Source organism: Bos mutus, chromosome 25, assembly GCF_027580195.1.
Source record: "Bos mutus isolate GX-2022 chromosome 25, NWIPB_WYAK_1.1, whole genome shotgun sequence".
NCBI lineage: Eukaryota > Metazoa > Chordata > Mammalia > Artiodactyla > Bovidae > Bos > Bos mutus.
The window spans coordinates 41,793,477-41,813,510 of record NC_091641.1 but is presented as its reverse complement, the minus strand read 5'-3'; the positions used below and the strand labels follow the sequence as shown (position 1 = coordinate 41,813,510).

Here is a 20,034-nt window from a genome sequence, read left to right as displayed (position 1 = left end):
AGTTGGTTCAAGTTCACCCTTAGGGCCAGCTGTGCTGGGCACACTCTTGCTGGACCGAGGGACTAACAGTGAAGAGAAAAGCATCAATACGCTGGAGGCACTTCAGGGAAGTCAGCTAAACAAAGAAATACACAAGGGTGAGTGGTGACCCAGGAGTCTGTGTTCTTCCTCTGTGGTGTTGGTAGGAACAGGAATCCTGACTGTTAGGGAGCCTCTGAGGACACGATGCTGGCGGGGCCCCCGGAGCGGGCGGGGAGCGGCCCTGCGCATGCGCCGTCCGCGGCGTCGCGGGGTTGTCACTCCACTGGTAGCTCACTCCCAGGAAATGGATAAAGAAAGGTCACCTGCGCAGGAGAGGCGGACAGAAGGGAGCTTTCGCTTTTCAAGCTGGGCTTTTTCCAGGGCTGCTGTGACAAATAATATGCATAATGTGCAAAATCTTAAAATATTAATTGAAATACATACAGAAAACATGTGTTAAAGAAAATGCAGACAGAAGACCCTGAGTGTGTGAGGACAGTGCATGTGTGTCTGGAGACTGATCATATGTGTGTCAAAAAAAAAAAAACAAGTTACAAAAATACACCCTGAACCCATTTGAACACTGAAAAGGAATAAACAGATTCTAATTGTCATGTAGGAAAATGCTCATCCACCCCAGGTAATAAAACCAGGTGTCCCTACACACATTATTAATACCACCAACAATCAAGAGTTGAAACTGGCCAGCACGTGAACATGGGCTCCCTTGGGACAGTGCCGTGGATGGGGTGTTGAAGGGGGTCAGCCCCTTCTCCAAGCACCCCTGCTGCTTCCTCTGCGGCAGTGGACAGAGGGCTGGGGGGACACATGAGCGGAGTAACACTCCAGAGGACCAAGGCCTGGGCTATGGAACCCCCGGCTCAGACACAGAGACCGGGGCATGGTGCCAGGCCGCCCACAGCTCAGCTCCACCTCATGGCACGTGGTGGTTCCAGGAGCCTGTGCTCAGGAGGAAGCCCCATGAAAACATGCAAAACCGAGCAAGCTAGAACTCCTGCAGACCCCATCACCTGGGGACAGTTGTTTTACCAGTTTGCTGCCTGCTATCCACCCCTTCCTTCTATTTAAATAATACTGGGGGCTTCCCTGGTGGTCCAGTGGCTAAGACAACATGCTCCCAATGCAGGGGGCCCAGGTGTGATCCCTTGTCAGAGGACTAGATCCCACATGCCACAGCTAAAGATCCCATGTGCTGCAACTAAGACCTGGCACAGTCAAATAGAAATATATCCATATATACTACAACAAGCTACCACCGCACGCCGGTCAGAATGGCCAAAATTTAAAAGTCTACAAATAAATGCTGAAGAGAGTAGAGAAAAGAGAACTCTCCCTCACTGCTGGTGGGAATGCAAGTTGGTGCAGCCACGATGGGAAACAGTACGCAGGCTCCTCAGAAAGCTAAACATGGATTACCATATGATACAGCAATCCCATTCCTGGGCAGATATCCAGACAAAACTATAATTCAGAAAGATACATGCACTCCTATGTCAAAGCAGCATTATTCACAATAGCCAAGACGTGGAAAGGGCCTAAATGTCCATTGACAGAGGAATGGATCAAGAAAATGTGGTATATACATACAATGGAATACTGCTCAGCCATGAAAAGAACAAAATAAAGCCATTTGAAGCAACTGAACGACTTCCCTTTCACTTTTCACTTTCATGCATTGGAGAAGGAAATGGCAACCCACTCCAGTGTTCTTGCCTGGAGAATCCCAGGGACGGGGGAGCCTGGTGGGCTGCTGTCTATGGGGTCGCACAGAGTTGGACACAACTGAAGCGACTTAGCAGCAGCAGAAGATGCAACTAGAGATTACAATACTAAGTGAAGTAAGTCAGACAGAAAGACAAATAGCATATGATATCACTTCTATATGGATTCTAAAATATGCCACAAACAAACCTATCCTGGAAAATGAAACAGACTTATAAACAGAGCATAGACTTGTGGTTGTCAAATGGGAGGAAGAAAGAGGGAAGGAGGGACTGGTAGATACAAGCTATTACATATAGAATGGATAAACAACAAGTCCTGCTATATAGCACAGGGAACTATATTCAATCCCTTGGGATAAATTCTAATGAAAAAGAATATAAAAAAGAATGTATATGTGTGTATAACTGAGTCACCTTGCTGTGCAGCAGAAATTAACAGAACATTGTAAATCAAACATGTGTTATGCTGTGCTTAGTCGCTCAGTCATGTCCAACTCTTTGTGACCCCATGGACTTTAGCTTGAGAGGTTCCTCTGTCCATGGAGATTCTCCAGGCAAGAATACTGGAGTGGGTTGTTATGCCCTCCTCCAGGGGATCTTCCCAACCCAGAGATCAAACCTGAGTCTCCCGCTTTGTAGGTGAATTCTTTACCATCTGAGCCACCAGGGAAGCCCAAGAATACTGGAGTGGGTAACCTACCCCTTCTCCAGAAGATCTTCCTGACCCAGGAATCGAATCAGGGTCTCCTGCACTGCAGGTGGATTCTTTACCAGCTGAGCTATGAGGGAAGCCCAAATTAATTGTGGTATATCCAGTTTCTTCCCCTTCTTATTAAAAAAAATCCTATCTTTCAAAAGAGATGTGCCTATAAGGAAATGTTTATAAGAATTAAAAATTTTTAATCAAGCTACAATCTGTTAAATTTATTTATATATATATACATATATATATATATATATATATATATATATATATATAGTTCTCGCTGTACTCTTTGCGAGAACAAGGAACCCATGAAGCACATAGAAATGGTTGCCTTGGGGAGGAGGGGATAAGCTAAGAGGGTAAAGCAGGTGAAGGCACCAGCTGGGATGGAAACCCAGGAGGGAAAACCGTGGGTTTCTGGGCCCCAGGCACTGTGTGAAGGGCCAGCCCCTCCCCTGGGTGCCAGCTGGCAGAGGCCCCCACCAGGCATCTGGGGGCCTGTGGGTGGAGGAGACCTCAGAAGGAGCCTCAGCCGGGTGAGGAGGGATCTACAGCCAAGGCTGGAGAGGGCCAGAAGCCAAGACTGTTACTCCCTCCTTGTGACACCTGGCTTCACTTTTCTCATCAGGTGGAGCCGCAGAAACTTAAAATAAGAACACAGAACGCTTCTGGGAGAGACGCACCCCAGGTCATCCTTCCCTCAGAGGGACAGGCAGGTCAGGGACAATCATTATGGAGGCTGGGCCCTGGGCTGGGTGGACACACGGACCCTTCGCCAGGCCAGGGCCCTTATCTCCCTGTTACCTGCTCTGGCTGTGGCTCTGCAGGGGCAGCCAAAGTGATAGCCCCTCAGCCATCAAGCCCACCAGGCCCTGACCACCCGCTGTCACTGGAAATGATAAGAAACCCACCGCATTGCCCTCTCCCTTCTCCCAGTGATGACCCTGGCCCCAATCCTGGTTCCACATATATAAGGGGACCCTGGGGGCTGAGCATCACCAACACCAGTTTTCAGTAAGTCAAGCTCCCGCTCAGCCGCCACCATCTCTCTGACCAGGACTGAGAGGACCATCATCGTGTCCCTGTGGAGCAAGATCTCCACACAGGTGGACGTCATTGGCACCAAGACCCTGGAGAGGTGAGCACCAGGTGTGCTGGGGTGGAGCCTGGAGGGGACCTTGTGGGTCAGTGAGGTCAGAGTTCAGTGAGAACAGGGGTCAGTGAGGAGGGGTGACTGAGGAGGGTGAGTGAGGAGGGGAGAGTGAGGAGAGTGAGTGAGAAGAGTGAGTGAGGAGCGCAGAGTGAAGAGGGTCAGTGAGGATGGGTCAGTGAGGAGTGTCACCGAGGATGGTCAGTGAGCATGAGCAGGTGAGGAGCGTCTCGGGGGTCAGAGGCAGGAGGAGGAGGTGATGGGGGCGGTCTGAGGGTCACCTGTGTCTCTCGGGGCCCAGCACCCAGGTCCCCACAATCACGTGGACGGAGGGAGGGAGGGAGGGAAGGAAGGAATGACTTGGAGACGGGCGGTCAGGGTGAGGTGGCCGGGCAGTACTGAGCAGCGACTACCGCAAGAGTCACCCAGAGCGGTCACTAACTCGCCCGCCCGCCCGCCGGCTCTTCTCCTGCGGCCCGCAGGCTCTTCTCCTGCTACCCGCAAGCCAAGACCTACTTCCCGCACTTCGACCTGCACACGGGCTCCGCGCAGCTGCGCGCGCACGGCTCCAGGGTGGTGGCCGCCGTGGGCGACGCGGTCAAGAGCATTGACAACGTGACGAGCGCGTTGTCCAAGCTGAGCGAGCTGCACGCCTACGTGCTGCGCGTGGACCCGGTCAACTTCAAGGTGGGTGCGGAGCCCCCGGCGCGGGTTTTGGGCCGGGGCCCCGGGGGCTGGAGGAGGTCTCGGTGGGCGGGGTTTCGGGGCGGGGCGAGGCCTCGGGGGCGGGGCTGCTCCCTGGGCCGGGGTCCCGGAGGGCGGGGCGAGGTCGCGGAGGCGGAGCTTCGTCCGGGCCGCCAGCGCTGACCGCTCTCCCTCCCGCCCCAGTTCCTGTCCCATTGCCTGCTGGTCACGTTGGCCTCGCACTTCCCCGCCGACTTCACGGCCGACGCGCACGCCGCCTGGGACAAGTTCCTGTCGATCGTGTCCGGCGTCCTGACGGAGAAGTACCGCTGAGGCCGTCGCAGGACCCCTAGAACAGGCTTCGAGCCCTCTTCTTCCCCTGCACCCTATTAGTGTTTCATAGGGACCCCCAATAAATGGATGAGGATGGAAGGAGCCTGGTCGTGCGTTCTCAGTATTGGGGGAGAAGGGAGAGTGACGGGAGAGAATGGGGACTTCGCAGGAACGCAGCCCAACACGGTGTCACCCCCCGGCCTGGAGTGACTCCAAGGGGCGCTTTGGAGCGGTCCTTGGCCTGCAGAGCCCAGAGTCGCTACCGAAGGGAGCAGGGCAGCCCAGGACCGTCCACGCCGCGTTCTCGGGTCAGACCTGCACTGGGACCTCTGTCCCACCCCATGTCACCCAGTCTGTGGCTTCACTCGGCGCGGTGGGTACGCGTCGGGACTCAGAGTACTTCCCTCAGAGTTTGTCATCCCAGCTCACCGCTGCGAGGACCCTTGAAACCTCCTGGCCCCTCGGATTAAGGGGGCTCCCTGCCCCATGCGCTTTCTCCCTGTCCCTCCATTGGCTCTGTCTGGCGGAGCAGTAACTTTGCCTTCAGGGGAATAATTGCAGACCCATTTAAAGTCTGCAGCAAAGGCACCCACACACGGCGTGATTTAGTTTCTCCGCGGTGAGGAGAACCTGGCTTGGCGACCTGGGTCGCCAGGTTCTCGCCGCGCTCCTGAAGATAAGGGCGGGCGGGGCGCCACGAGGGGGCCGCTATAAGGAGGCCGGGGCGGCTGGCGCGGCCCCTAAAGCACGCCACGCCAGCGTCATGCTCAGCGCCCAAGAGCGCGCCCACATAACACAGGTCTGGGACCTGATAGCCGGACACGAGGCGCCCTTCGGGGCGGAGCTGCTGCGCAGGTGGGTTGGGGCGGGGTTTCCAGAATCGCTGGGAGGAGGAGACCAGGGTACTGGGACTGAGTCCCGGGTTGGTGGCGAGTCTGAGCGGGTTTTCCCGGGGTCTGCGCAGCGCAGACGCTGGAGGGACCGTCCTCCCCACATCCCTGCTCCCGCAGGCTCTTCACTGTGTACCCTAGCACCAAGGTCTACTTCAGACATCTGGGTGACCACCCAGACGAGGTGCAGCTGCTGAGCCACGGTCAACGCATGCTCCAGGCGGTGGGCGTGGCCGTGCAGTACATGGACAACCTGCGCGCAGTCCTGAGCCCGCTTGCCGACCTGCACGCACAAGTGCTGCGCGTGGACCCCACCAACTTCCCAGTGAGCCACCCGGGGCGCAGCAGGGCTCGCGGCGCAGCCTAGGCGGGAGGGGAGGCGTTCGGGGAGGCACCGGCGAGGACAGGGCCCTTCTCACCGGCCTCTTCTCCGGCAGCTGGTGATCCAGTGTTTCCAGGTGGTGCTGGCCTCCCACCTGCAGGGCGAGTTCACGGTGGAGATGCAGGCGGCGTGGGATAAGTTCCTGACGGGCGTGGCCGTGGTGCTGACGGAGAAGTACCGCTGAGTTCCGTGCCCCGCGGGTCTAGGTCTGCGAAATTCAATAAACAGGCCTCAGTAGGCTGGAACCTGCGCACGTGTGTTCTTTGGGGAGCAGACGGACTGGCGTCGAAGTCGCCGGTCGGAGAACCTCCGGGTCCTGAGGGGAGACTCCAGGAACCGTAGGGTGCAACACCGAATCTTTGCTGACAGTGGAACCAGGGGCCTAGGAGCAGGGCCTCTGGCACTCAACACAGCCTGAATGAGGACATTTCCAGGGCTGACAGTCCTGGGTCTGGAACGCGCCTGGCACCCTGAGACAGTTGCCCTCCTGGGGCAGCGTCATGTGGTGGGCCCATGGAGTACTCCCTTTCGGCATCGCGGCTGCCAGACGGTTGGCTAAGCACGTCCTCATTCACTCTCATCTCCATTGCTAGCTCCCTCAGGAACTGCAAGTGTCAATCTTCCCCTCTTTAACACACAGTAGCGGGCACCAGAGACCCTCAACCAAGTTTCTGGCCTGAGGTCAAACAGACTTGGTCCAGGGATCCCTGGACCTCACCTCTGTTCCTCCTCCATTTCTTCCAACTCCAGTCTCAGTCTCAGTGCCTGGCCCTCGTCAGAATTAGTCCCTTCCTCTGAATCTCCTGGGGCAGACAGTGGGGTATGTCGACACATTCCTAGTCCACATAGACACACTGTGTGACACTATGCATGTCCCTAAGCAATCTGAGCCTTATGCACCCGACCAAAAAATCCCTAACTTCGCTGGGTCTTTGAAGTGATTTTTGAAATAATAATCCTAAGGAAGGCTGGTTGTCAGGCAGGCCCGAGTCTACCCAACCCCCACCCCAGCTCCAGCACTCTGGCTCAGTCTCTGCAGCCGCTGGGCCATAGCGCCCCATCTTATACACAGACAGACAGACACACACACTGTCAATCTCTCCTCGGCAGCACTGGGGCACGGATCTTAGCGATCAGTCCAGAGCCTTTGCAAAGACAAGAGCCCAACCCTCCAAGCTCTCCAAACTCTGAATGAGGATGGTTCCCTGGATGACAGTCTCAGGTATGTGCAGGGCTGGACACTCAGTGACCAAGTTTGAAGGGGGATGCTGGACACTAACCCCTCACCCAGACTGGGCAGAACCCCCCTCGGTCTCTGCCCTTTAGTGCGAAAGCAGCTTGCTTCACTTCGGAAAAGATTGTGTTCCTCTCCCAGACTGGCAAACGGAAACCTCCATGCTACCCCAGCGTGGGTACAAACTCGGTTCCAGGGGGTTTGGGTGGCTCAGAAAAGTGCGTGAGCTGTTCAACCCACAGAACCAGGGTAGAAGGTACCATAAATAGCTGGATTGCAGCCAAAGCGGGACAGGGCAGGGGCCACCTTGGGACCCCGACACCCCACACACTCTCCAGACCCATCTTTCCAGGCCAGCACCTTCTGGCCTCGCGCCAGCCAATGAGCGCAGCGCGGGCGGGCGTGCCCCTGGCGCCCGGAGCATAAAAGCTCGCGTACTCGCAGCCCCGCACTCTTCTGGTCCAGACCCAGACTCTGAGAGAACCCACCATGGTGCTGTCTGCCGCCGACAAGGGCAATGTCAAGGCCGCCTGGGGCAAGGTTGGCGGCCACGCTGCAGAGTATGGCGCAGAGGCCCTGGAGAGGTGAGCACCGCACTTGCCCCGAGGGGACCGGGCCGCACGCCGGGCGCGTCCTTGTCCCGGGCCGCTCGGCCTAAGCCCGGCTTTCCCGCCTCTTCACCCAGGATGTTCCTGAGCTTCCCCACCACCAAGACCTACTTCCCCCACTTCGACCTGAGCCAAGGCTCCGCGCAGGTCAAGGGCCACGGCGCGAAGGTGGCCGCCGCGCTGACCAAAGCGGTGGAACACCTGGACGACCTGCCCGGTGCCCTGTCTGAACTGAGTGACCTGCACGCTCACAAGCTGCGTGTGGACCCGGTCAACTTCAAGGTGAGCTCGCGGGCCGGGCCGGGACAGATCTGGGCTAGCGGGGCAGAGAATGCGGCGGCGCCCCCACCCAGCCCCCGCCCCCCTGACGTCCCCTCTCTCGGCAGCTTCTGAGCCACTCCCTGCTGGTGACCCTGGCCTCCCACCTCCCCAGTGATTTCACCCCCGCGGTCCACGCCTCCCTGGACAAGTTCTTGGCCAACGTGAGCACCGTGCTGACCTCCAAATACCGTTAAGCTGGAGCCTCGGCGACCCCTACCCTGGCCTGGAGCCCCCTTGCGCTCTGCGCACTCTCACCTCCTGATCTTTGAATAAAGTCTGAGTGGGCTGCAGTGTCTGTAGCCTCGGGTCTCTGTGTCCGCGAACCGGCCGGGGTGGGCGTGGTTCTCAGTCCCTAAGAGTGGGAGGGTGGAGGAGGGCGGGGAGCTAACGCTGAGGGTCCCAGAATCTGCTGAACCAAGTTCCCCTCCTGGGAAGACTTCCAAGGGTTCTCTCTGAGGTGGGGAGTGCTGAAATGGCCACCCTGTTTTGAAATTTTTCTGATCCCCCTTAAACATAGTTAGATGAAAACAAAAGCAAACCACACAAATAGGCTCTTCTTTGTGCAAAAGTAGGGGCAGGACAACCTCCAGGAGATTCCACTTCCTCCCTATCAGAGACAAGGGGGATCGGAACAGGGATCGCGGCCCAGGCACCCGTCCTGGGTCACAGGAACTCTCTGCGGCGTTGCGGGGGAGGGGCAGTCAGTGAGAAGAGAGGCCTCTAGCTCGCTGCAGTCTTCCGCAGGCTCCTCACTCCCTTGTCCCTGGAGTCTGCGAAGCTCACTGTGCCCCTAGCCCTGCGTTCCCTGGCCTCTAAGCCCCCTCCCCACATCCATCCGGGCTTCTGGGGTCTCCTGGCAGTTCTGCCTTGGTCCTGTGAGCAACCTTCAGAAAGGCCCTTGGACTCCACTCTGGAACCTCGAACACCCAACCCACCCTGTAGCCCTTAAGGACCCAATCAGCGCCTCCAGCCCAGCCCCCCACCCTCGTCTTCAGGGCAACTCTGCGTTGGATAAAAGGTGAGGAGGGTGGCGGGGCTACTGATGATCACGTTCTTTTGGGGCAAGGACCTCTGAACAGCTGGGGAGTTACTTCCCCTCTCACCACGCAGTCTTCCACTATCCTGCAGCCCCATTCACTTTTATTTAAATGTAGAAAATAAATGAAAAATTAAAATCCACCTACGTTTTCACAGGGGACTTCCCCAGCGGCTCAGTGGTTAAAAAAAAAAAAAAAAATCTGCCTGCAAAGCAGGAGATCCAGGTTCCATCCGTGGGTCGAGAAGATCCCCTGGAGGAGGAAATGGCAACCCACTTCAGTATTCTTGCAGGAAAATCCCATGGATAGAGGGCCCTGGCGGGCTACAGTTCATGGGGTCACAAAAGAGTTGGACACGACTGAGTGACTAAACAACAACATTTTCACACACACGTGCACCTTTTTTTATGTTATTCAAAAGAGTGAGAGAGTCCCTCCATCCTGTCTCCCCAACCCCCACAGAAACAGCTGATTTTCAAAGTCTGGGACTGAGCCCACTGGCTTCTATTCTGTGCTGAGGGGATGCAGTTATGTCTATAACTGTACCTTTTTTTCCCCAAAAAATATCATTCTACCTTACATATGTTTTCCTTCAACTTGCTCTTCTCACTGATCTGTGTATCCTCTACCTGTTTTCTGGCCAATTCATTCAGTTCTGTCTCACTTATTTCGATATTTCTGTTAATTTTCCAGTAAAATCCTTTGTCAATTGTTCTCATAAGTCATTTGTCTTTTCTTATATCTATGCTGGAGGTCTTCCCATATTATGAATGTAAGCCTTCGGCTGAGAAACGTTCCTCAAGTCTTGCCTTAAAAGGGCCGGGGCTGCAGGAACCAGCACCCGGGGAGAAGAGACTTGAACCCAGAGCTCCATGCAAATTCTGTAACCCGCTCTCAGTGTTCCAAGACTGCCACTTAGTTGCACTCAAAAACTCTCTGCGGAAAGAAAGGAATCTGGCGCCAAGGCTGAAGAGGAACAGGAGGCTTGGACTGGGGTGGGGGTGGGGTGGGGGAGGAATTCGCTGATTACATGTGAACGGTGAGCCAAGTGTGTTACTGGCTGCCTCTGGCATGGACTAGGCGCACTCAATCGCCCGTTCATTCACTGATACTGCCCAAGTTTAAAATGCCCAGAGTGTGCCAAGCCTAGGTCCGGGGTGGATAGCACGGGCTGACTTACTCCCTTCCGTTCTCAAGACAGCTGACGGACTCTTACAGGATGCAGGAGCGGGCATCCACCCAGCTCCACAATCCCGCCCCTGCCACCTGGCGCGAGGCTACCACTTTCGGGGAAGGTGGACGCAGCGGGCGGGAAGCAGACGGTGGAAGCAAGAACCCCGGGTCAGAGTCCAGGTCTCCGTGGGTGGGTGAGGGAAGCACCCATCGCCCGGCCGGGCGCAGGTCTGACGCCGCGCGCCCTCTGCGGTCCAGGTCCGGCCGCGCATGCCGCGTGCCAGCCAATGAGCGCAGCGCGGGCGGGCGTGCCCCTGGCGCCGGGAGCATAAAAGCTCGCGTACTCGCAGCCCCGCACTCTTCTGGTCCAGACCCAGACTCTGAGAGAACCCACCATGGTGCTGTCTGCCGCCGACAAGGGCAATGTCAAGGCCGCCTGGGGCAAGGTTGGCGGCCACGCTGCAGAGTATGGCGCAGAGGCCCTGGAGAGGTGAGCACCGCACTTGCCCCGAGGGGACCGGGCCGCACGCCGGGCGCGTCCTTGTCCCGGGCCGCTCGGCCTAAGCCCGGCTTTCCCGCCTCTTCACCCAGGATGTTCCTGAGCTTCCCCACCACCAAGACCTACTTCCCCCACTTCGACCTGAGCCACGGCTCCGCCCAGGTCAAGGGCCACGGCGCGAAGGTGGCCGCCGCGCTGACCAAAGCGGTGGGACACCTGGACGACCTGCCCGGTGCCCTGTCTGAACTGAGTGACCTGCACGCTCACAAGCTGCGTGTGGACCCGGTCAACTTCAAGGTGAGCTCGCGGGCCGGGCCGGGACAGATCTGGGCTAGCGGGGCAGAGAATGCGGCGGCGCCCCCACCCAGCCCCCGCCCCCCTGACGTCCCCTCTCTCGGCAGCTTCTGAGCCACTCCCTGCTGGTGACCCTGGCCTCCCACCTCCCCAGTGATTTCACCCCCGCGGTCCACGCCTCCCTGGACAAGTTCTTGGCCAACGTGAGCACCGTGCTGACCTCCAAATACCGTTAAGCTGGAGCCTCGGCGACCCCTACCCTGGCCTGGAGCCCCCTTGCGCTCTGCGCACTCTCACCTCCTGATCTTTGAATAAAGTCTGAGTGGGCTGCAGTGTCTGTAGCCTCGGGTCTCTGTGTCCGCGAACCGGCTGGGGTGGGCGTGGTTCTCATTCATTGCCTCGGACTAAGGAGCTCTCAGGCAGAGGGAGAGAAGGGGAAAACGGGACGGAGGGGTGGGGGTGGAGCCTGTCCCACGGCCACTGCCTGGGATTCTCTGGGCAGCCCTCACCCTCAGCCTGGAGTGATTTCTGAGTACATTGGCCCTTCCCTGAATTCATCCCAGAGCCTTGCATGTTCATCACGGAGATTTTTGCGCAAATGATCAATTTGTTGGCGGACCTCCAGCCAGGACTCGGAGCTCTCCCGGGGCTGCTCCCGGAGCTGGGTGGTGGGGAGAACACAGAGGCCCTCTGGGTGCCTCCCTCCCCACCAAGTGCTTAGAGGAAGCTAGGGGTGCGTAGTGCCCTTGTAGAGCCAGGCCAGGTCCTGGAGGAACCTCTGTCACCTGGTACACCCACCCCACCCCAGGACACCCACTGGGCGATTGAGGGTCTGAAAGCCTGATTTTGGGCACCCAGCTTAGGATCCACTGCACTGCCCTGAGGCCCACTGACTCCCCCTGGCGCTGCTGTGGAGAGGAGAGCCAAGGCCAGGGTGCCTACACTCAGAGGTGCTTTTTTCCCATGGAGAATGCCCCTAGCACCTGTGGCTTGAGGTGTCCAGTCCAGGCAGTGGTCCAGCCCCAAGCTTTCAGCTGGGAGCAGTGTCCTTTCTTCCCTGGGCCCAAGAGTCATCGTCAGAAAATGGATGGTAGGTTTCCTGCTTTTAGCATGTGAGCTCTCTGTAAGAGGCAGTCTTCCTTATTTTACTATTAGGCAAAATGAGAGCCTGGACTAAAAGTGGAAACAACCCAAATGTACATCGAGAGATGAGAGGACAAACAAAACGTGGTCTAAACAGACAATGGAATAAGTTATCCAGCCATAACAAGCAATGAAGTGTAAATACATGCTACAAACACAAAAGACCACGTACTGCATGATTCTATGCACATGAAATGTCCAGAATAGGCAAATTCACAGAGGCCAAGAGCAGACTGGTGATGTCCAGAGGCTGGAGGGCAGGGGTTATGGACTGACTGCTGATGGGGAGAGTGTTTCTATTTGGGATGATGAAAAAGTTCTGGAATTAGATAGTGGTGATGATCACACACTGAATATGATTAAAGTCACTGGATTGTACACCTGAAAATGGCTAAGACAGTAAATTTTATGTTATGCCAATTTCAATGCATTTTTTTAAAAGGATGTATAGTGATGCCTGGCACAGAATGAGTGCTACATGGGTATTAGCTATTATGTGGAGGATCTATCCTGTACTGTGCCAGGTCGCTTCAGTTGTGTCCAACTCTTTGCGATCCTATGGACCACAGCCCTCCAGGCTCCTCTGTCCATGGGATTCTCCTGGCAAGAATACTGGAGTGGGTTGCCATGCCCTCCTTCAGGGGATCATCCTGACCCAGCGATCGAACCCTTGTGTTCCCAACACTCATGTCTCTTAAGTCTCCTGCATTGGCAGGTGGATTCTTTACCATTAGCGCCAACTAGATTTCTATTTGGGATGATGAGAAAGTTCTGGAATTAGTGGTGATGGTAACACATAGTGTGAATATAGTTAAAGACACTGAATTGTATACCTCAAATGGCTAAAACAGTAAATTTTATGTAAATTTCAATGTATTTTTTAAAAAAGGATGTATAGCGATGCCTGGCACAGAATGAGTGCTTTATAGGTATTGGCTATTATTTCTAGGATCTATCCTAGCCACTCTGAATGCTCATTGTCCTGAAAAGGGCATCTGCTATGAACCAGGAACAACCTTGGGAAGAAACTGTTACCTGCCTTATATTCCATAAATGAGAAAACAGACTGACGTTCAATGCCAAACTCCATGCTAAAATTCAGGGCCACCTAATATTGACACATACTAAATATTAGTTTCCAAAAATAGGGATTTCAGGGTCCAGGGCGATTGGGAAGGCCCCAGGTTAGAGCTGACGCTCCGTGGAGAGCTCCTAGACCCCTCCCGGCCAGATTCTGCGACCAGAGGCCCGGCGCCCCCTGGAGGCCAAGGGGACAGCAGGCCGAGAGGCGCAGGCGCAGCCCAGGCTTTACCGAGACGCCGAGCGCGGGGCAGGCCGGTCTCCACCATGGTGCTGGCGCCGGCGGACCGCGCTGCAGTGCTCGCGTTGTGGCGGAAGCTCGGGACCAACGTCGGCATCTACACGACGGAGGCCCTGGAGAGGTGCGCACAGGTCCTGGCGCCTCAGGGCTCACCTGTCTTCAGCGCGCTCGGGGGATGCGTCCCCCGCCGTCCTATTCCGGAGCCCTTCCTCCCCAGGCCCAGCCATCAGGACGCGCCTCACTCGCCGTTCCTCCCGCAGGACCTTCGTGGCCTTCCCTTCCTCCAAGACCTATTTCCTCCACCTAAACTTGAGCCCCGGCTCCGCCCAGGTCACAGCCCACGGCCAGAAGGTGGCCGACGCGCTGAGCTTGGCCGTGAACCACCTGGACGACCTGCCGGGCACCCTGTCGTACCTGCGCGAGCTGCACACGCACAAGCTGCGCGTGGACCCGGTCTTTTTCAAGGTGAGCTCGCGGGTGGGGCCGACGCCCGTTGCCGGGGGAGGGGGCTCTCACCAGGCAAGGGGTGGTGCACCGCGTGGGAACCATTCTGTCTGTCTGCAGCTGCTGTGCCACTGCCTGCTGGTGACCCTCGCCCGGCACTACCCCGGAGACTTCAGCCCCAACATGCACGCCTCGCTGGTCAAGTTTCTGAACCACGTGATCTCGGCGCTGGCCCCCAGCAGTGGCTAAATTGGGAGGGTGGTAGCGGGGGTCTCCAGTGTTTGAGTAAAGTCCGCAGTCCCGGCTGTGCCCGTGTTCTCTTCTAGGGGCCTGACGAGGGTGGGACGCCCTTCCCAAAGAGAGGCGGGAAGTCTGGACAGGGGTTCTCCACTCCCACGTGGTAAGCCCCGACGCACCATGCCCTTGAGCGTGGCCACTTGGAGGTGTCGGCTGGGCCCCCGCCCGGACCGTCTTTCCCGCTGCAGCCTTCGGACACCTCACATGCACCTAGTTAGTACCGCCCGGCACAGCTTGCGAGGAAATTAGGACGCCCCTGCAGGGGTGGAGTGGGACTGCGCCTCCTGAACTGAACGCGCAGGGCACTTTCAGCAACCGGGAAGCTTGGGGTCAACGGTGCCTTTGCCAGACTCCGGACCTGGTCGGAGGAGGTGGCGCCTGCAGCGCACCCTGCCCCCATCCCACACAGCAGACAGAACTCAAAGCGTCTTCCTTTAAAAATTTTTTCTCATGGAATAAATCACGGTCATCGCAGAAACTTCAGGAAACGACTCCCAATTGCTGCACCTCAACTGCCCATGCCTTCCTGTGGGTTCCGGACATACATTAACAGCATTAATTTCTTTTTTCTTCTTCACAATTTCAGATACAGGATTCGTTCTTACTGTATATCTCAGCAACCTCAGCACGTTTTTCTCTTTCCTTATTAACTATAACATTTTTTCACTTAAAGGAAGCACTTGAGGTCTTTGGTGCATTAACTCCTCTTGGGCACTGAGGCCACTATTCAGTCAAATAAGGGTCACTGTGAACACGAGTGCTGTGGTACTAGGACAGTCCACCTGGTACCAGAGAGGACCACTAAGTGACCAGAGGGGTGACTCACACCCCAGTGGGGAGGGGTGATGGCACATTTGGAGAGATTTCTCATAAGAATATATTCAGTTTCACATTGGCATGATCAGAGGAAACTTAACACACATGAGATGGCAGCAGCTCCCCCTAGGCGGGGCCAGAGGCAGAGAAGACAGACACTTGGTCTAATCCCAGCAAAGGTATGATTTTTCACTTATGTTTTCCACTTTCACAACTAATTTGCAAAAAACCTTCCCTGAGTATTTGTAGCTAAAAGCCTACGCACTAACATTGTCATGCCCTTGGAGGATTTCTTCAGAAGTAATTTCTGGCTTTTTGAGAATATCGCCAAAATTGCTTTCCTGAGTTTCGCCAGCAGATGAGCACCTTGCACCCTTGGCAGCCTCACCTGCTCACTGCTAGAGGGCCACCCACTTCCCATGGTAGCATTCTTCCTCAGGTTGATCCAGATTTTGCCCATTTTTTCCCGGGTATTTCCTGGGGGGACTCTTTCCTCCAAATAAACCCAGCCCCTCCTCAGGTCTCTGGGCCCAACCACGCTCCATGGCTCTGCCTGTTCTGAGCTGCCATTTCCGATCTACACCCTCATTTATGACAATTAGGAATGCTGGATAAGACCCTTTCCACCCTCTAACAGCAAGTGGACTCGGAATCTTCAGACCAGATAACTAAGTGAAGGTGAGAACTCAGATGTCACAGCACCTAAACCACCTGGGTTCTGAGGTATTTTCCAAAATGAGCAAACTTGAGCTGAAATTTTTTCCTTACGGGTTCACAGTTCAAAGGGCCAGTAAAAGGTGATATACCCAAAAGGTGACTTTCCCATAAACCTGGGGCCCTAAAGATATCCCACTGGGTTATCCTTTCTCCAAATACAGGGACTGGTAAGAAGAAATAATAAACAGAAAGAAAAAAGCCCCTGGCTATTCAGCAGAAAAGAAAACATGCTTCCCTAATAAAATGAAATCACATGCTGATATGCAAACAAATCCCCCCACCCCCCACCGAGAAAAAAGTACTTCACAGGCCACAAGGTGCCAGGGCTGACAAACTCACCAGGCACACAGGGCAAGGCACCTGCATGAAAGCCAGCAGCCACTGCAGATGCCACATTCAATGCAACTTGGCTTGAAACATCTGCAGGGAACCACAGAATATAAAAAGGCACATAGCAGGACTTATCTGGTGGTCCAGTGGTTAATCTGCCTGCAACTAAACTTGAGTGCCACAACTGAGCCCACATGCAGTGAAGAAAATTTAAAAAGATAGAAATAGGTTTTCTGAGAGTGCAGAGCAGTGTGGTGCTTGTGAGCTTCCAGCATGGCGTACCGGGGCCAGGGCTGGAATGTGCAGAAGGGGCAGGTGCAGCCCATCAATCTCATCTTCAGATGCTTGCAAAATAGATCGCGGATTCAAGGGTGGCTTTATGAGCAAGTGAATATGTGGACAGAGGGCTGTACCATTGGTTTTGATGAGTCTATGAACCTTGTATTAGATGATGCAGAAGACATTCATTCTAAAACAGTCAAGAAAACAACTGGGTCGGATCATGCTAAAAGGAGGTAACATTACTCTGCTCCAAAGTGTCTCCAACTAGAAGTGACAGATGAAGTGAGAAATTGTTTGGCAATACCGTTGGTTTTTTTAGGTGTCCTTTGTTAGTATTGTTCTGCTCACTCTTGTTATTACCAGATGACAATAAATGCTGTGAGACGTTTTTTTTTTTAAGATAGAAATAGCGTTACGATTTCCAAGGTAACAGAGTAGAAAACAGGATGTTAAAATATTCTAACACAACCCCCCAACCCTGGGGAGGAGGGCTGAGCTGGGCAAAAATGGAAGGAAAAATGTAAAGACCCCAAAAAATGGCATCAACAAAACAAAGGAGGAATTCCCTGGCGGCCCCGTGGTTAGGACTCCACACTTCCACCGCCCAGGGCACAGGCTCAGCTCCTGGTCAGGGAGCTAGTCTCACTTGCTCTGTGGTGCACGGGTTGGTCAGTCAAGTTCATTCTGGTTTAACTTTCTGGCCAACCCAATATCGACTATTTGACTTAAATGACTCAAAGAAGGGATAAAGATCAGACTTGAGGCTTAAAGATGAAAAGCGCAAATACAGTAAAAAGAATTATCAATGGATCCAGAGACTAAAGTGGACCCTGCAGCGCTCCCTTCTGGTGTTCTCATGTGGTCACCTCCCCTTGTGTGGCTGTTCGTTGCTGTTCTTAAATTTTATTGGCATATTGTCGATATACAATGTTGCATTAGTTTCTGCTATATAACAAAGCGAGTCAGTTATACAGACATGTAATAGTTTGCATTTGTTAATCCCAAATTCCCCATCCATCCCTCACTGAAGCTTTTTTTAATGTGGTAAAATACAGGGCTTCCCTGTTGTTCACTGGTAATCTGCCTGCAATGTAGCCGACCCAGGTCGATCTCTGGGTTGGGAAAATCCCCTGGAGAAGGGCATGGCAAACCATTCCAGTATTCTTTCATAGAGAACTCCACAGACAGATGCCTGATGGGTCACATCAGACAGATGCCCATGGGGTCGCAGAGCCTGTCAGACATGACTGAGTGATTAACACTAACTCATGCAAAATACAGGTAACAAACACTTACCAGTTCAACCACTGTAAAGAGTGCAGCTCAGTGGCATTCATTTCATTCACAACAGTGTGCCATCACCACCTCTAGCCAGCTCCAGAACTTTCTTACAGCCCCAAAGGAAGCCCTTTGTCTACTACCAGGCATCCCCCTCCACACCTCTCCCAGCCCAGCCCCACGGCTTCACTGAGCCTGGCCTCTCCATGTAAATGTACACAGCTTGAGGTCTCTGGTGTCCAGCATGTTGCTCAGCACATTCTCAAGGCTCACTGGTGCTGGACCTGCATCTGACCTGATGCCCTGATGCTCAGGAGCTGTGGGACAATTAATGCGTGCTGTCTGGGGTGATTTTCAAGGACAGCAAACCTCTCTGGAAGGACTGTGGGGCAGATGAGGGCACCGAGGAGCCGGCGATGTACCGCAGGTCCTGTCTGCAGTGTTTTGTGCTCTCTTCTGCTCAGAGGCGGGGCCTGGCCTGGGGCTGAAAGGCCTGGATCCCAAGGTGGCTGCACTTGGGCAGGTGTTCCAAAGGGGACAGGAGCAGCCCCAGAAGGCCCAGGACAATGTAATACTGCACTGTAACATATCACGCTGTTGTTCAATTGCCCAGTCGCCTCCAACTCTTTGTGACCCCATGGACTGCAGCACGCCAGGCCTCCCTGTCCCTAACCATTTCCGAAAATTTGCCCAAGGTCATGACCACTGTATCAGTGATACCATCCATTCATCCCATCCTCTGATGTATCACACTAAACCCCATTCTGTACTGCATACTTGAAGTTGCTGAGTAGTGCTTAAAACTTATCATAGGAAAAAAATCATTTTGCAAAATATATATATATTAAGTCATTAGAACGTACACGTAAAACTAAAATAACATTTGTCAATTTAATTTCAATAAGAATTTTAAAAAGAAGGTGGCCAGGATCCAGGTGGGGGAAGTCCCCTTGGCCAGCAGTTAGCAGCTTCTCTCTTGAACTGTGAGGACAGCACCACCTCCTCAGGAGGGCAGCCCTGAGCCCACGGGCACCAGCAGGGAAGTCAGGCAGGCAGGCTGGGGGTGGCACGGGGGAGGGCAGAGAAGGGGGAGAGCAGACGCAAGAGGGTGGCACTCGCCAGCGCTGTGGGGGCTCAGGACACGCAGGGACCCCCAGGCTTCCCTCACGGGCTCCCAAGTGCCCCTGGGTGGGAGCAGAGGGCCGCCTCAGGCCAGGGTTCACTGGCACCTGGGGGCAGACCTCGTGTTGACCCCTATCACATGCCACCCTGTGCTGGGGGTGTGGGTGGTTACCTGAGGGCCTGGCTTAGGGCTTGTGGAGTGGACATAGAGCAAGCCGCTCACCGTGCCGCGATCAGGCCCAGGATGGCTCTGCCCTCTTCCCCTAGGTCCAAACAAGTGTCAGCATGGTATGTGCCAACGACAAGAGCTAGGAGACCTGCCCTAAGCTGTCCCAGAGATGCCACTGAGGGCTTGTGGCCCAGCTGTCAGGGTGCTTCGGACCAGCAGCAGCCCGGGTAAACAGCTACATTCTTGGTACTGGTACAGGCTAGAGTTGGTGGGGTGGACGAACCCTGTTGACACCACACTCAGAAGTAACTGATGTTGATCACAAGTCGCATTCTGCGATTCCAGAGACAGACAGCAGACCAGTGGCTGTCAAAGGCTGGGGCCGAGGGGCATGCCTGCTGGTGGGTGTGGGGCTGGGGTAACGAGACGCCCCAACGCCACAGTGATAAACACGACACTGCAAGCACACTGAAGACCACTAGACCGTACGCTTTCGAGCGGCTGAAATGTTGAATTTTATGAGATAAGTTTATCTTCATCAAAAAACCAATCAACCTACCTGCAAAAAAAGAAACCTACATTCTTGGATCCCTCCCCTGATCCACAGGAAGCCTAGAGGGGCTCACACCACCTGCTACAACAAGGCCTGTGGGTGACAGGGGCACGAGATGAAGTCCCAGCACTGCTCAGCTCAGCCCGGCCGCCAGAGCAGGACCACCCTGTTTAAGGCAGGGGACCCTTCCGAGGCACAACCCCTTCTCCACATGCACAAACCATGGCTGGACACCGGCCCCACCCCTGGAATCAATCCCTCCTGGTTCCCAGGCCAGCCGAGTGCACGCACCTGCTGCACAGCCCTCACCCTAGGAAGATGGCCCGTGTCCACACGCCGCAGCAAGGGTCTGGACTGCCGTTAAGGCCGTGGAGTCCCACAGAGCTGCAGGGCCAACACCATCCCTCCAGCCCTCAGGTCCCAAGACTGCAGGCCTGGGCCTTGCTAGAGACCCCCAAAGAGAGGGGCAGAAACCAAAGCATCCC

The 20,034-nt window shown here is 55.0% G+C and overlaps 4 protein-coding genes and 1 pseudogene across 4 annotated transcripts; all 5 read left to right on the top strand.

The window, feature by feature from the left end:
* Window positions 1-5,393: 5,393 nt before the first annotated feature.
* HBM (hemoglobin subunit mu) lies at window positions 5,394-6,160 on the top strand. The gene is made up of 3 exons (XM_005886848.2): window positions 5,394-5,494; window positions 5,650-5,854; window positions 5,967-6,160. Exons 1-3 carry the CDS (start codon window positions 5,403-5,405, stop codon window positions 6,093-6,095), a joined length of 426 nt encoding a protein of 141 aa, XP_005886910.1. The 5' UTR covers window positions 5,394-5,402; the 3' UTR covers window positions 6,096-6,160.
* A 1,413-nt stretch (window positions 6,161-7,573) lies between these two features.
* Window positions 7,574-8,364, top strand: LOC102268919 (hemoglobin subunit alpha-1). Its single transcript, XM_005886847.2, has 3 exons — window positions 7,574-7,729; window positions 7,831-8,035; window positions 8,140-8,364. The coding sequence occupies exons 1-3, from the start codon at window positions 7,635-7,637 to the stop codon at window positions 8,266-8,268; spliced, it is 429 nt and encodes a 142-aa protein (XP_005886909.1). The 5' UTR covers window positions 7,574-7,634; the 3' UTR covers window positions 8,269-8,364.
* A 2,253-nt stretch (window positions 8,365-10,617) lies between these two features.
* LOC138985541 (hemoglobin subunit alpha-2) lies at window positions 10,618-11,409 on the top strand. Its single transcript, XM_070362170.1, has 3 exons — window positions 10,618-10,774; window positions 10,876-11,080; window positions 11,185-11,409. The coding sequence occupies exons 1-3, from the start codon at window positions 10,680-10,682 to the stop codon at window positions 11,311-11,313; spliced, it is 429 nt and encodes a 142-aa protein (XP_070218271.1). The 5' UTR covers window positions 10,618-10,679; the 3' UTR covers window positions 11,314-11,409.
* A 2,123-nt stretch (window positions 11,410-13,532) lies between these two features.
* Window positions 13,533-15,998, top strand: HBQ1 (hemoglobin subunit theta 1). Its single transcript, XM_070362731.1, has 3 exons — window positions 13,533-13,662; window positions 13,802-14,006; window positions 14,106-15,998. Exons 1-3 carry the CDS (start codon window positions 13,568-13,570, stop codon window positions 14,232-14,234), a joined length of 429 nt encoding a protein of 142 aa, XP_070218832.1. The 5' UTR covers window positions 13,533-13,567; the 3' UTR covers window positions 14,235-15,998.
* A 114-nt stretch (window positions 15,999-16,112) lies between these two features.
* LOC106700536 (small nuclear ribonucleoprotein E-like) lies at window positions 16,113-16,787 on the top strand (annotated as a pseudogene).
* The last annotated feature ends 3,247 nt before the right edge of the window (window positions 16,788-20,034 follow it).